General features: G+C 39.2%; 1 protein-coding gene across 8 annotated transcripts in view; it reads left to right on the top strand.

Annotated features, from left to right (window-relative positions):
- FSIP1 (fibrous sheath interacting protein 1) overlaps positions 1 to 15,617 on the top strand; it is a 194,615-nt gene that overhangs the window by 173,091 nt on the left and 5,907 nt on the right. For 7 of the 8 annotated variants that reach the window (XR_005381501.1, XR_005381500.1, XR_005381498.1 and 4 more), the window contains exons 11-12: positions 7,168 to 7,672; positions 14,433 to 14,510. Coding sequence is in view for 1 of the 8 variants with exons in the window: in XM_038580016.1 (XP_038435944.1) it covers positions 7,168 to 7,672; positions 14,433 to 14,440 (513 nt within the window). In the remaining 7 variants the exon portion in view is untranslated. Of the gene's footprint in view, positions 1 to 7,167; positions 7,673 to 14,432; positions 14,544 to 15,617 lie in introns of those variants that run through there. The other variant, XM_038580016.1, reaches the window with a different exon arrangement.

The following is a 15,617-nucleotide window of genomic DNA, read 5'->3' as shown; positions in this document are numbered from 1 at the left end:
ACACCACCCCATCACTCACACTCTCACCTCAGAGCCACTTGCCTTGACCTATTTCACACTCTGTATTATTCTATCCACAGAGCCTCCCAGCTTCTGACCTGGGGGCTGACTCACTTTCCTGTTTACAGCCTTGCCTCAACCCTCCTCATTCCTAATGTTTTACATAGTTTCTCTGGCAATGACCTTTGCTTCCCTTTTGACTAGGGTTCAGATTCTCCTCTGGCCAGACAGCCTCTGACTGTTCTGGGTAAAAATATGCCAGATCTTACCTGGCTCTCTGTACCCGTGGTCCCTTCTGTGGCCTCCTAAAAGCATTATACCTGCCAGACTGGCCTGTATATGGCTGGGGTAGCCTCAGTGTCAGAGAGGAAGGTAGGAGAATAGAATAGGGAGGGAAGGACCTAGGAAGGACAAATAAGCCCTTTCCTTCTGTGAAAATTTAGCACTATGGATGTAGACATTAAAGGGAACATCAATCATTTTACCCCCGTGAGTTCTAGATTTGCTCAATCTCAAAGGGTCCCAGCAAGTGATGTGAACCTTTTGAGGCCACATGAGCCTGTTGGGAGTATGTAGATAGTGCTTGAGAGTGCCACTCTGTATTCCAAGTAGAAGTCCAACCTACCATTCTATCCCCAGGTGAATATTTTCCAACAAGTACTGCTACCTACTTTTACTTCTCAATTAATTATTCAGTGAGTACTCAGAGTAAATGGGATCGGTGAAGTTTGGATGGCTAATCAATGAAGTTGGCCATATGACCTCACATTGATTCAGTGTCAGGTCCCTTTCTTTTCTTTTTTTTTTTTTTTTTTGTCAGGTCCCTTTCTGATGCTGTGCATGTGGTAGATTTATTTTGGGGTTCCTGCTCTGCTCACGCCTTCTTTGAGAAATCCCCCTTACCCACAGCCCTGCCAAAAATATCCCGTCAACCATGTTCATACCATGTGATGCTCACCATAGGTGACTGGACCAGTGATGAACACTTGAAACTAATCCTGATGGTCCTTCATTGTGTCAATGACCAACCAGGTCATCTTGCTTGAAAACATGAGCTCACAGATGTAGAGATCATTGCTAGTCATTGGTGGGTACTAGACTTTTAAGGTGATGTTGGCTAGAAGCAGAGTCAATTCATGCATAGGCAATCTGGGGTGGTAAGGGAGCAGAAAGAAAGCATTAGTAAGCAGAGACAGCTCATTTGCTGAGGGAAGGATGCATCAGACAGCAGGGAGTTAAGACCACAGGGACTCAGTAAGAGGTGGAGCACATGACTTAGGTTCTCATGGCTTCCCAGCTCCAGACCCCCAAATCTCTGTCCATCCTTCATCTCTTGCTTGCTGGTGTCCATGAGATGACTTCTTAGATCCAAGACCAAATCGTCTCTACTGCCTGAGAGAGTTTTCCAGACAAGAGAAAGCTAAAGGAGTAGATCATTGCCTGACTTTTCTTTAGATAAGGATTTCTGTTCCTCATGGCTAAAAAAACCTTGATTAAAATAAACTGCTACTTAGGTGTTGCCAGCAGTGGCTGCAACAGAGAGTTGTAAACTTTTATCTTGGCAATTAAGGAAAGGGTGGAATATTTCCTACTTACTTATTTTGAAGTAGAATTTGATGTCATCAAAAAGCTATTTACATCCATATTCTTGTTGTTAATCATTTTGGACATTCTGACTTTTCACTCTTTTCTCACTTGTGATAATCATGTTGGCTTTAGAGGGTGTGTCCTTAGGAACTCAGCATTTGTAGGGAAAAAAACCCTCCACAAAAACCCAATATCAGACATAAGCTTACATCAAAGTAGGCAGGATTGGTTCTGCTTATTTATAATAGTGGACTTTCGAATGATCTGCCCCAGAGACATAATCTTGATTGCCTTGTCAACAAACTCAGTGTCCAAATAGCTGGAGTTTTTATGGCTGGGGAAACTCCATATATATAGCATCAGAGGAGAGGCAGGGGTGAAGGTGAGGTAATTCAGTCTATGATCCATCTCCCACAATTACAAGCTGCACTCCTCATCAGATTTAGCTCCTACACCAAGTTGGTGTTTACCTGGGTGGAGAAGTGTAAATAGTGGGCACTCTGGGAATGGAGTTGAGGGTTGTCATTTTTTTTTTTTTCCCTAGCTGAAAGAGAGGTCACTATGTAAGTTTGTATAAGATACTATGCTGGTCTGGGTAATAAATTCAAAGTAAGGTAAAATATTCTATGGGAAGAATTGTCATGTCTGAGGGAATGGGCAGAAAAATGAATGTCATTTGGAAAAGGATACTTAGAGAGTGGTAGAGGGAGAACTCATTTACAGTGAGAGGCTATGTAGCCTAATAGTGAGGCACGTGGGCTCTGGACCTGGACCACGTGGATTCAAATCCTGGGTCTACCACTTAATTGGCTGTGTGACCATGGACAGGTTACTGAATTTCTTGGTGCTTCACTTTCTTCATCTATAAAACAGGAATAACTATAGTACCTACCTCCTGGATTTGTTGTGAAGATGAAAAGAGATGCTACATGTTGTACTCATAGAGTGGTGTCTGGCCCCGAGTAGGTGCCTAATAATTGCTAACTGTTACTGTTTTGTAAGACTTCACCAGGTGTGTCAACAAGACCAGCAAGGTGTGTGAGAACTAACACCACAAGTATTCTATCTTCTTGTTTTATCGAGAAAATCCAATATGTATCTTCTTGTTCTATCGAGAAAATCCAATATATTTACTCTCTGGCTATGGAATATGTGTGCTTTGGCTAAAACAAGAAAGAAGGTGCATAAAAGGGCTAGTAAAATCAGGATGAGAAGAGAGGGGCTTTCATAGAAGGAGGGTAAATAGATTGGGTTCTGGTCTGGAAAAATGAAGACTGAGATGCACTGTGATGAATTTTGTGAAAGACAGGAATAGCATGAATAATAACTTGTTTATGAAATACTGGAAAATTAGAACTGGCATGAAAGATGAATACTTTGAGGTGAATACTTGAACAGATGGTTACTTGACTGTACTTGCTGTGAGTCGTTTAGTTACAGAGCTCATTAGCTCAGGAGTTTCAAAGCAATTTGGATGAAGGGTATGGGTTATGGTCCTTTAACTATCAATGATTATTAGGGGTGTTTGGGATAGAACCCTAGTTTGGTCTAGTGAAGCATTTGTAAATTCTGTTAATGTAGTATTTGCAGTTGCAAACCACCCAGCAACCTTAATTCACTCGATTCCCATACCAGTGAGTTACTGAGTTTATACCATGGGCAAGTCTCTGCAGAGAATCAAAAGATGAGAAAGACGGCTCATGGTGAAGGCTCTGATCTGTGTTGCCACCCAGAAAACACTGTGGCTAAATTAACTTAATTTGGAGGTTTAATATAGTTGGTTCATTTTTACTTATAATGTCTTGACACCAGGCAATTTTTGGTTATTTTTTGAGTTTGGGATTAGTATTGTGAAGAAGTTAAGGAAATAAAAGTTTCTTTCTGTAGGGCAGCTGTGGGGCTCATGAAATTGAGCTCAGTGGTTGAGTGTCTGCCTTGGGCTCAGGTCGTGATCTTGGGGTCTTGGGATCCAGTCCCACATCAGACTCCCCGCAGGGAGCCTGCTTCTCCTTCTGCCTATGTCTCTGCTTCTCTCTGTGTTTCTCATGAATAAATAAATAAAATCTTTAAAAAAGTTGTCTTTTTGTTATTGTATTGCTCTCCTAAATTCTGTCAAGGATGCTTGAATGTCAATAGAACGTTTATTCTTTCTTTTATTTTTCACAAAAATCAATTTTAGGGCTAGAGGTTAATTTGGAGACCATCTTCCTCAATTCCTCCTTTCAGTGCTGAAGGAGATGGGTCCTGGGTGACATACACAAGCTTGGACCAAAGCCCAAGTTCTAGTCATCTGTGTTTTCTTTCCCATCAGGCTGCTTCCCCCAGAGGATCAGGGTGATTGTAGTTGAGCTTATTTCCGTGTACACACAGACTTAAATGTGTTATGTTTTATCTTGGAGCACCCAGACTCAAATGTGTTATGTTTTATCTTGGAGCACCCAGAAGCCAAATTGGCTTCGATTTACTGTGAAGCCAGTGAAGCTTAGGCGTCAGGCCCCTCACTTGTATGAGCCTTGAGCGAGGAGAGGAAGCTAGGTTGTAATCAGGAAGCATTTCTATATAAACATTTCTGGTAAATGACCTAAAGAGAGAATGTAAGAGATGGACCTGACTTTCCAAGGCTCCAGTAATTTATTGTGATCTTTCTCACATTCTAAGAAAAAGAAACTCACTTGTGTACCTATTTCCTACTTGTAATGCTGTATTCTTTTTCTTACAGAAAAGTGTTCTCTTCCTGCTGCAAGATTAAAAGTTTCAGGTTCTATAAAACCTCAGTTTGCTTCTGATGCCCAAAGATATAATCAGTTAGAAATTTCATTTTACTATTTCAGATTTTGATTTTTGAATTAATTTTTATTTAATAACTTGAATACATTTAAGTTATTTTTATATTTTAATTTTAACCTTTGCTATAGTAATAAAGAAAAAGTTGCGTTAAAAGGTTTTAAACAAAAATGGTAGCTCCTTGTCCCATCCTTCCCCACCCCTTAGTTTTGCTCTCCAGAATCAAGCATTTTTAATTCCTTTAGCTCTTTTCTCTCACTTTTTACCTTTATATTGTTTAATATCTTGCCATCTTAATTGATTTGTTTTATATCAATTTACAATAATACAATAGTGTGGTATTATTATTTAGTTGTATGTTGGCTTCCTGTAATAGATTTAGCTTTAACTCTGAACATCCCTTCTCTCTGTTCTTATTTCTCCACAATAGTCAAATCACAATTTTTGGTTACCTCCATCATCACTATTTATATTATGATGACCATTTAAATATATATACAACAAAAGAAAGTAGAATCCTATGGTATTATTCTTTTAAGAGAGGGGTGGGGGTTGGGACAAAGGGAGAAGGAGAGAGAGAATCTCAAGTAAGCTCCACACCCGGTGCTTGAGCTTGATATGAGGCTTGATCCTACAGCCCTGAGATTATGACCTGAGCCAAAATCAAGAGTCAGATGCTCAACTGACTGAGCCACCCAAATGCCAGCTATGGTATTCTTTCTTGTACAACTTTTTGTTTAAAGTTAATAATTATCTTATTTTCTTTTGCTTAATTTTCTGTTACCTCTCTGAAACACTACCACTCCTTTCTTTTTGTATAGCTTTTTGTTTTCCCCAGAGTCTGTAATTGCTTTGTTTTTCCTTTTATTTAATTTTCTGTATGTAGCCAAATAGATCATCAGAACTACAAAGCATCTATTTTATCAGTATTGTTTGTGGAAGTGGTCAAATATACCAGATAATCTACCAATCTTCCACATCCTCTTCCTCTCCAACCTCTCCCCCAGACCTCCTTCATCCTCCTTCTGCAGTATGAAGTAATATTTTTTCTAGTGTCTGGAAATTTATATGATAAGCCTTTGGTGAGAATGTTTTGTGAAGATGACACTCAATGGATCCTTTTGAAGTTTCAGGGGATTATCTAATCATTATAAGCACTTTTATGTAACAGTTTTATATAAGCAGATTTTGAAAGTGTGTTTTAAATACTACTGTACAAGGATTGCCTTCATTTTCTAGTTGACAAGGTTTTTGAAGGGAGTTCTCCTAATAGTGGATAAAGTGCCACATCTGGATGCCTGAAATGTGATTAAAAGTAGGATTTGCTACTATCTAATTCAAGTCCTATTTTTTGGCATGTATATTAACCTCAGGGTGAATTACCTAAAGTTTGAATCCTAGATAATTATTAAGAATATATTCCCAATTTCTCTTTATTCTCAAACTCATAATGGCACTTGCCACCATGAAAACTAGTTTTTAATATATGGAAGTTAAATATAGTTTTAAAACAAATTATATTTTAAAAATTTGTTTTACATACTATTTTTTGTTAGCTGCATTAGAAGCATTACACAATAATAAGGAATTAACTATACTTGTTCCAATAACACCTTCCCTCCCTGATACCTTAGACATGCAGAACATTTTTGGTGAATTCTTACTGGGTCCTACTAAGTAGGACAACACATTGTTTTACTTTACTGAAGTAGAAATTAAGGCCTTTGCAGCAATTCATGATTAGGTTTTCTTATGGAGACTTTTTGTTCTTAGATAATGCATTCCCCTGTAAAGGAGGATTAGTGTTTTCCTAAATGATCCACTATATAAATCGGGAATGGTGCTGATTCTTTAGAGAAGGAAAAATTATTTTCAGTGTTTTCCAATATATTTTAATTCCATTCCTTTTGAGATTGATGCAATTCAAGTTGCATGCTATTCAGTTGAGTTCTTGTGGAACATAGCTCTATACCTTCATTTGATTTATTTCCTGAGACATCACTGGAAGAAAACAATGTTTTTGAATCCTTAAGATCTTGGTTGAAATGCTCAATCCTGTTAGCCTCTACAAGCAGAGATTAAATGTCTGTGATCAAGTCCTCCTCCCAGAATGCACCGTTATTGGAATGCCCCTGGCGTCTGTCTAGATCTGTAGTTTTGAAGTAACTACACATCTCAGGATGCACCACCCCTTTGCCCTTCCTTTTCTGTCTTCAGTTGTATTGTCCACTGAAAGCTGTGGACAGACATAGGGGAGGTAAATCCCCAGGGGCAGGTGTAGGCTGACTTGTTTGCCTGAGATTTATTTTTCCAGATTTTTAAGAAATTGCTGGGTGATGGGGTTCACACTGAGGAGTGGTGGAAAACAGGGAAACACCTACTGGAGATTATGGCAGGATTTCTAGCTATTTATCAATGGGCTGTTTGCCTACTTCCCTGCTTGATTTCCCAAGACTTATAAAGTTGAAGGTGGTTTTCTGTTATCTCCATTTCATGTCACTTGCACGTGTATAGTTAACTAGTGATTGATTTGGTGCAGTAATTTATTTCCATCAGTGCTAAGGGGCTTTCCCCAGAATTTCAGTATGGATGGTAGATTCTAAAGCGATTCTCTAGGGATTCTGTGCATTTCTCCTGACATTTTGGATCCTTTAAAATGAATGATTTTGCTATTTGGGTATTTTGTGTAAGGGATTTCCTGGCACTTGCATTTATACTGTATTACTGGCAGTTTATCAACAATATATGTGTTTACTCCATCAATTGACTATGGAAACATTTGGTTTGTTTCATCAGTTAGATTCAGCATCACTTCTCTCTGAGGAACAGTTAAGGTGTCTTCTGGATGAATGCATACTCAAACAGAAGTCTGTGACTAGACTTTCTTCAGAAAGAGAAAAGGAAGACATTGAGGATATAACACCGGAGGTCCCCTGTCTTTCCAGATCTATCCTTTCTGAGCTCCTAAATGGGTTAGAAACAAAATTCACAGAGGTGAAAGATGCAGATGTGCTGGAGAATGTGGAATGTGAAACACGTACAGGCTACTATCTCACCAAAGCCTTGACTGGGCATTTCACATCCCGGGCTCTTGTCATCGAAGCAGAGAATTTGAAATGCCTCCAACTTTCTGAGGACAAAGTTATTTGTGACACAAAAGACTATTTTATGTCGAAGACCCTTGGCATTGGAAGACTGAAAAGGCCCTCTTTCTTGGATGATCCACTGTATGGCAAAAATGTGAGCCTTTCATCTGAAGACCAACATCTGAAAGTCAGCCCTCCAGAGAAACCAGAAATGGGTAAGGCTTGGAGAATATATATGTTGGTGTGTAATTATTACTCAGCCTCTCAATATAAATGTGTTATAGTTTAAGGTAGAGCAGGATAAGAGGTATGTTTGTAGGTCACAGATGGTGTCAGTAGCATGCAGCATGACAATTTATCCGTGTTTGTATGAGAGCAAGATTGAAATTAGTACTTTTATGAGATACATTATTCCTAATGGTAATTAATACGTATTCTTTTTTTAAATTTTTATTTATTTATGATAGTCACACACACACAGAGAGAGAGAGAGAGGCAGAGACACGGGCAGAGGGAGAAGCAGGCTCCATGCACCGGGAGCCCGACGTGGGATTCGATCCCGGGTCTCCAGGATCACGCCCTGGGCCAAAGGCAGGCGCTAAACCGCTGCGCCACCCAGGGATCCCAATTAATACGTATTCTTGATGGTTATACAGAAAACAGTTATGATTTCAGAATAAAACAAATTAGTTTCAACAGATGCAAATAATTTGAATAGATTTGCTTAGTCTTTTAACTTCCACATTTCAGGGATGGACATTTATTCCATGGGATGAATTTGTAAAATGTGAAATACATTTTATTATTATTTTTTTTAAAGATTTTACTTATTTATTCATGAGAGACATAGAGAGAGAGAGAGGCAGAGACACAGGCAGAGGGAGAAGCAGGCTCCATGCAGGGAGCCAGACGTGGGACCCGATCCCGGGTCTCCAAGATCACACCCTGGACTGAAGGCGGCGCTAAACCGCTGAGCCACCAGGGCTGCCCTCCATTTTATTAGTTTCTATACAAACTTCTCATCCCAGCTGTGTGTATATGCTCGGTATTTTGTCTGGATACAGTGTTGCATTTTACAGTGGTACAATGGTACAGGTGGACATTTTTTGACATAAATATTCAATTACCTATGTTAGAAGTCTATTTAAGTAGACTGAACCTTTTCCTCTAAGGTAGATTACTCTATTGAATGATCTATTGATTATTTTCTATATTGTCTACTAAATTTATGTCGATCTATTACTATCTCCATGCTACTTATTAAACCTAGAATCTATTAATTCTGAACTAACTCCTCAGTCCCATATTTTTCACTGCCTCCCAGATAGCTAGCTCCATGTGGTTATGGCCTCAAACTGTTTTCCTCATCTTTCCTTTTAACTCAGATTTTCCTCTCCCTTCTGTTTCTTCAGTCACCCTGGGCTCAAAATTTGAGTCATCTTTGTATCTTCTCCCTCTTTTGCTTCCCACCTTCGCCCTTCGGTATTGTTTGCTGTGCTCCTGCAGCGCCTCCCATGCCCATCCCTTCCTTGCTCTTCCTGCTGCCTCAGCTGGACACTGTGATAGCCCTCGGACCAGGCCTCCTCACCACTGGGTTCTCCTCTCCTCCGGCCATTGCTGATCACGGCTAAACTAATTCCACTAAAGTACAGCTTTGGTGACCACACCTTGCACCTCAGAAACTTCTGACGCTCTCCACTGCCTACTGAATATGATCTACATTCTTTCCCTGGCCATTCAAGGCCTCCACAATCAGAGTTCGATCTTCCTAATTGCTCTCTAACTAAGCCTCTATATGTTATTCAGGTTAGCTAATCTGGTCTCAGGATTTCCAGTGCTTTCCTCTGCCCCTGGACAGCCCTGACCCTCTTTCCCTGAAGAATGTTCAGGTGCCCCTTCAGTGGCAGTTGGATTCCCAACCCTATCTCTCTGAATGTAACCTTCCACGCTTTTAAAAATCTTGATTTCTCCTCTGAATGTCCTAGAACATTGGTCTCCCATCAGATCATTTCACATACCCTGTCTTGAAGTTGTTGTGCACATGCGCCCCTTCTCTTCCTTATACTTGTGTAATTTTTTTTTTAAGGACAAAGATCCTATCTTTTGATTTGTTATTGCATCTCCTGTGATGCCCAAAGTGCTGCCTTAAACCAAGTGCCTGTTTAGTAAATGAAAATTTACCCAGTTTTCAAATAATATGCTGAAAATGTGGTTCACATTTATTCTTCACATCATGAATGAAAGCAGGTGGTATTGCTTAAGAATTATGCAAGGCTCACATGCTATATAAAGATTTGGAACTTTTCTTCTTTTTTCAAATGAAATTTTACAAGCTATGAAGTTTGTATCCAGCAGAGTTCATTTTTACAACATGCAATTCGATTAGATGGGTGCATTTTGCCTCCCCCCACTAAGGATCTTCATTTAAAAAATAAACTGTGAAAACTTTGTTCTGCTCTAAAATCGCAGTGTATTTTCTTTGTAGCTAAAGAATTTTTATCAGAGAAGGTATCTGCATCTCCTTTTTGTCTACTCTAAGCAGACTTACATTGGATGTGACCATTTGTTGTATATGCGAGCTCATTCCAGTGGAGTCTGTGTGTACGGAGGTTTAGAATAGTACTTCACTAAAATATGTCTTTATTTCTATGTGACCTTGTGTCACACTGATGTATATCTGTCTCTGAGTAGAACATGACAAGATGGAATGAACTAGAACTTCTTGTGGCTTGATGGAAAGCAGCTGTGTAGCTTATCTATCACTTCATAGAACATGCCTTTGAAAGCACCAGGAGTCCCTAATGTGTAACAACCCTTGTGAGTGTGGTGGACTAAGATGGCATAGAGTGAATATGGGAGCTAGATTTTGTTTTCTGATAATTGCATAACAAACTATAAGGAACAGGTTCTACAATCTCGTTTTGAGTGCATGTTAGCATACCTGAGGTTGGAGTTTCTAATTTTACTAACCTCGGTGTTTACGATGAAAATCCTTGGCTAATCAATTTTATTCTGAATACAAATTGTAATTATGTGCTTTCTACGAAAGTGAACACTAAAACGGAATGCCAAGCCAGCTTTCTTGGCAAAAAGCCCTTCACAAATGTAACTTTAATGAGGAGTTGCAGTGTGTTCAGCCGTTACATTATATTTAGGTCTTTCTTAGGAAGCAGATACATGTAAATGTGATTCAGAGTAGATTTCTGTAGACAGGAATGAACTAAGAAAGACCAGTTATTTTCTCTTTCAATAGAAAATATTATTGATACATACTTTTCTTTTTCTTGATGAATTGAGGTCTGTTACAAGTATGAAAATACTTTTAAAAGGCAGAGTCAGATAAAACTTCAAAAAGAGGACCCAGCTGAATGATATTGAGGGCCGTTCTAAATTGTGGCATTGGAAAAGGAGGATCTGCCTCACAGCTGTATTAAAGTTTGTGCTTTAGGCTTAGTGGTAACTACTGATATTTGACTTTCTGGATACAAGGTCCAGTAAATTTACGGGCTCAGTTGGTTAAGCGTCTGCCTTCAGCTCAGGTCATGATCTCACGGTCCTGGGATGGAGCCCTGCGTAGGCACCCTGCTCAGTAGGGAGTCTATTTCTCCCTCTCCCTTTGCCCCTCCCTCTGCTCATGCACTCAAGCTCTCTCAAATAAAACCTTAAAAAACAAAAAAACAAAAAAACTCCAAGGTCCAGTAAATTCAGTGTTGTACTCACTCACTGTTGGGGCTTTAGGGGATTGGTAAATACTGTCTTCTCTTCCCCACCCAGATCAGAACCCATGTAAAGATAGATGGATTCTGACGAATGCAGAACAAGTAGGTTGGCTTCATTGCTGATGAAATGTAGGGCGTTGTGAACTGTGTAGGCAGTTACATGGTCTTCTCAATACTGCGTCCTCCAGGTGAACTGATATACCCAGTCACTGGCCGAGGTTTAAATCTTCGGGCCTCACCTGTGGAGACCCATCCATGTAGAACCAATAGCATGGAGGAATGGAGGAGCCATGATCTCATTTTACCCAATTTGAATGAAGCAATAGAATCATAAGTTCTTATTAACTGATAAAAAGATAATGTATTGCAATACCAAAACTCTCCAACATGCTATTGTCCACACTACTAAACAAAATGATAAAGTAGTATTTTTTAGGGAGTGCCATCAGTGGCACATATTTACATGAAAAGTCCACCTCAAATCAAAATGGAAGAAAATTAGCTGAAAGTAACTTGAAAAGATAAGTTCATTGAATATCAACATACTATATACTAAAGTTTTATATCAAGAGGTAATGAACACTGGCAATTTCTCATATAGCAGCTCTGATATTTTGATCAAATAAATTTGGAGAGGTGTTTAGTTACAAGGAGCATCTGAAAAGCAATGAGTAGCCTTGAAAAAGTAATTTAACAAATAACAACTAGGAAGCCTGAAGGCACACACAGTTTGAGGGAAACAGAACTCCATTAAAGCAATGACGAGTTAAGTATTTCCCTAAGAGCAAGCCAACATATTTTTTAATGGAAAAAACAAAGAAAGGAAAGAAAAGAAAAGAGAAAGAAAGAAAGAAGAAAGAAAAAAGAAAGAAAGAAAGAAAGAAAGAAAGAAAGAAAGAAAGAAAGAAAGAAAAGGTAGCTAATAGTGTTACTATTTTAGAATCTCAGCGCTCCACTACAAACCAGGAAGTCTATATTACAACAAAGAAAACATTCTCAAAACAATCTAGTGCCTTTGAAACTATTCAAGTGGTCCGAGGAAGGACCTATACTAACACACAGCCCTTCAAAACTGCTATGTCCTTCACAAAAGCTAATCCACCTACAACCACCTCAAGTTACAGTCAATGGTGAATCACTGTATTGTACACCTGAACCTAATTTAACAGTTTAACTATACTGTAATTAAAATTTAAAAATAACGGAAAAAGTTACAAGCAAATAAAGTTTTGGTGGGTAGCATCTCAACTTGAAGTATTTTCAGATTATACAGTGGTCATTGTTGGTACAACTTGGTCCATCTGAGGACCCCAATGGAATAACATAGTTAGCTTTCTCACATCTGTACTGAAATCCATACTTCTCAAATATGTATAACACAATCTTGTAGCTTGTATTAATCTGACAGACTGAATGCTCCACACCAGGGATTCTAATTTCAGTAAGTCAGGCTAGGGCCTTAGACACAGGTATAAAAAAACAAGCAGAAAACTCCCCAGATGATCCTGATGCTCTCTCTGGTTAGGAATAACACTCTGTGGTTTGTAACAGTGCTTCTCAAAGTTCATAGTAAGTGTCATTGGGGGGATTTTATTAAAGTGCAAACTCTGAGTCAGTAGGTTTTCTAACAAGCTGCCCGTGTTTGGGCCACACTCCAAGCAGCAAAGGCTTATAACATGGGATGGAAATCCTATGGCTCCAAAGAGCCAGGCACATGAAGCAGAGAGGAACAGACAGGGGTTGTGTCCTCCTGGAGGTACCTGCCCCTTCCAAAGGGAATGTCTGCGGGGATCCCTGGGTGGCGCAGTGGTTTGGCGCCTGCCTTTGGCCCGGGGCACGATCCTGGAGACCCGGGATCGAATCCCACGTCGGGCTCCCAGTGCATGGAGCCTGCTTCTCCCTCTGCCTGTGTCTCTGCCTCTCTCTCTCTCTCTGTGACTATCATAAATAAATAAAAGTTAAAAAAAATTAAAAAAAAAAAAAACAAAAAACAAAGGGAATGTCTGCTACTCAGCTCTCCTCACTGATGGAAGAACCTGCTGATTTGTCAGAAAAGTCAGAAGTCCAGGCTTTTATGGAAAATTTCCTGATTAACCTTAAATACAGTAGTCACTCTCATCCAAAAGGAATATGTTCCAAGACCCTCAGTGGATGCCTGAGACCATGGAGAGTACCAAACCCCATATATACTATGATTTTTCCCATACATGCATACTTATGGCAAAGTTTAATTTTTATAAATTAGGCCCCAAAATAAATTTTTATATATTGTTATATATAATATATATAAATTGCATCCAGTAAAAGATTAAAAATACTAAAAAAAATAGAACAATTATAATTTACTGTAATAAAAGTTATGTGAGCCTGGTCTCTCTCAAAATGTCTTGTACTACACTCACACTTCTCATTGTGATGATGTGAGGGGATAAAACGCTTACATGAGGGAGGGGATGAAGGTGAAGGACATAGGCATTGTGACATAGTGTTAGCCTACTATTAACCTCCCAAGTCAAAAGGAGAATCACCTGCTTCTGGAAGGCTGCAGAACACAGGTGGCTGAAATAGCAGATAAGGAGGGACTACTGCCAACCATACCCAGTCACAGACATAATCATTTTTATATCATTTGATCCTTATTGAAGTAATAAAACCATCTTATTTTACCAATAAGGAAACCAAGGTGAGGAGGACAGAGATTAAGTAATTTGCCTCAGATCATTGCTAATAGCAAAGGATTCAAAGCCAGATCTGGCTCAGCCAAAGCCCATGCTCCCAACCACTAGACCAGATAATGCTGGTGAGTAGGCACACCCAACATCCCTCTGCTCCTCTAGGCTCCAGGCTCCTCTAGCTCCAGGCTCCTGCTACTTACCCAGACTACTGCAAGCTTTAGGTAATTAATTTGCCCTTTGGCTTTTTTGTTCTTAGTTTCAATTTACAGTGACCAATCATCCCAGTTTGCCAGAGACCAACACAGGTTGGTGTCATCTCCAAATCCGTAATTATTTTAGCTCTCAAAACCTAGCAAGTTCTTTCTTGGCTGTAAGCTAAATGAAGGTGGGTCCCTTCTCTTTTGTTTTTTTCTTGTGAACTTTGTATACAGCTCGTGGTGAGTGTCCAACAAATATTAAATGAGAACAGCTATTGTCTCATGTGTAAAATGACTTACTGTTCTGTAGGTTGAATAATTTTTCTTAATTATGCATACATTTCTGATTGCTTTACAACTTTGGTTATTGTTTTCAATGTGCAGATGAATAGGAGACTGAAGATGTGATGGAAGAATGGAAAGAATCTTAAAGATTTGCTGGGTGTGCTTTTAAGAAAGTTGGTAAATTAAATTTCATTTTTTTTTGAATCCTTATATTCAGTGACTGCATTTATGGAGACCACTGGTCAAATACTGACTTTAATATTTGGATTCTCTTCCTGGATTTTATTTCTTTGATATTTTTGAGACTTGGGGTACAATTGGTCAATGGCTTTCTCCATTGAAATTCCTGGTAAAATTGTGTTTTATTGCTTATCTTGTAACATCAGGGATACATTACAGAAATCACCATTTTATGTATGTGTGTGCTATGTTAAAATTAGTGGAAGTGCTATTATGGCTTTGTATTTGATTTTATGTGTTACAACTTCATTGGGACTCCAGATTTAATCACTGAATTCTTATTTGGGCCCTGATGTTCTAGCTTTCCTCCTCTCTAATGCCTGGTAAGTACAACTTGCCATAGAAAAAAAATAATTTTCTCAACAAAGCAATGTTAGCATAGGCTTTGCTTTCTTTTTTTTTTTTTAATTTTTATTTATTCATGATAGTCACACACAGAGAGCGAGAGAGAGAGAGAGGCAGAGACACAGGCAGAGGGAGAAGCAGGCTCCATGCACCGGGAGCCCGACGTGGGATTCGATCCCGGGTCTCCAGGATCACGCCCTGGGCCAAAGGCAGGCGCTAAACCGCTGCGCCACCCAGGGATCCCTGCTTTCTTATTAGCAATGATACTTTGCTTAAACAGGAGTTTGAATTACTTGATTTTTTTTTTATCATCAGTTATCATCTTTCAGAATGCAGCAAATATATCATCCTATTGGAGAGAGTATATATACATCAGAATTTTGAGCAGAGGTTCAATGCTTCACTTTGATTGAACCAGTTTAATCACATTCACATCTCTGACACAAATTCTGTGGCCAGAGGATGGACTATGATGATTGGTATAGTCAAGGAGTCATGCTTACTTTCCTAGATGGGAGTTGGGTCAATCTCCCTGGAATAGCATGTAGAAACTAGGGATAATAGTAAAAAGTAAGCGGTTGCAAGGAGTGCTTAGGAGGAAGCAAACATATCTACTGCAGTTACTAACCTCCTACTGTCTCCCAATGAGAATACTATGGTGAACCCTCTAATTTTAAATAGCATGAAGGCTGGAGGGGA

This window comes from Canis lupus, chromosome 30 (assembly GCF_011100685.1).
Source record: "Canis lupus familiaris isolate Mischka breed German Shepherd chromosome 30, alternate assembly UU_Cfam_GSD_1.0, whole genome shotgun sequence".
NCBI lineage: Eukaryota > Metazoa > Chordata > Mammalia > Carnivora > Canidae > Canis > Canis lupus.
Note: the sequence above shows the minus strand (reverse complement) of the source record. Positions and strands in the feature narration are given on the sequence as shown.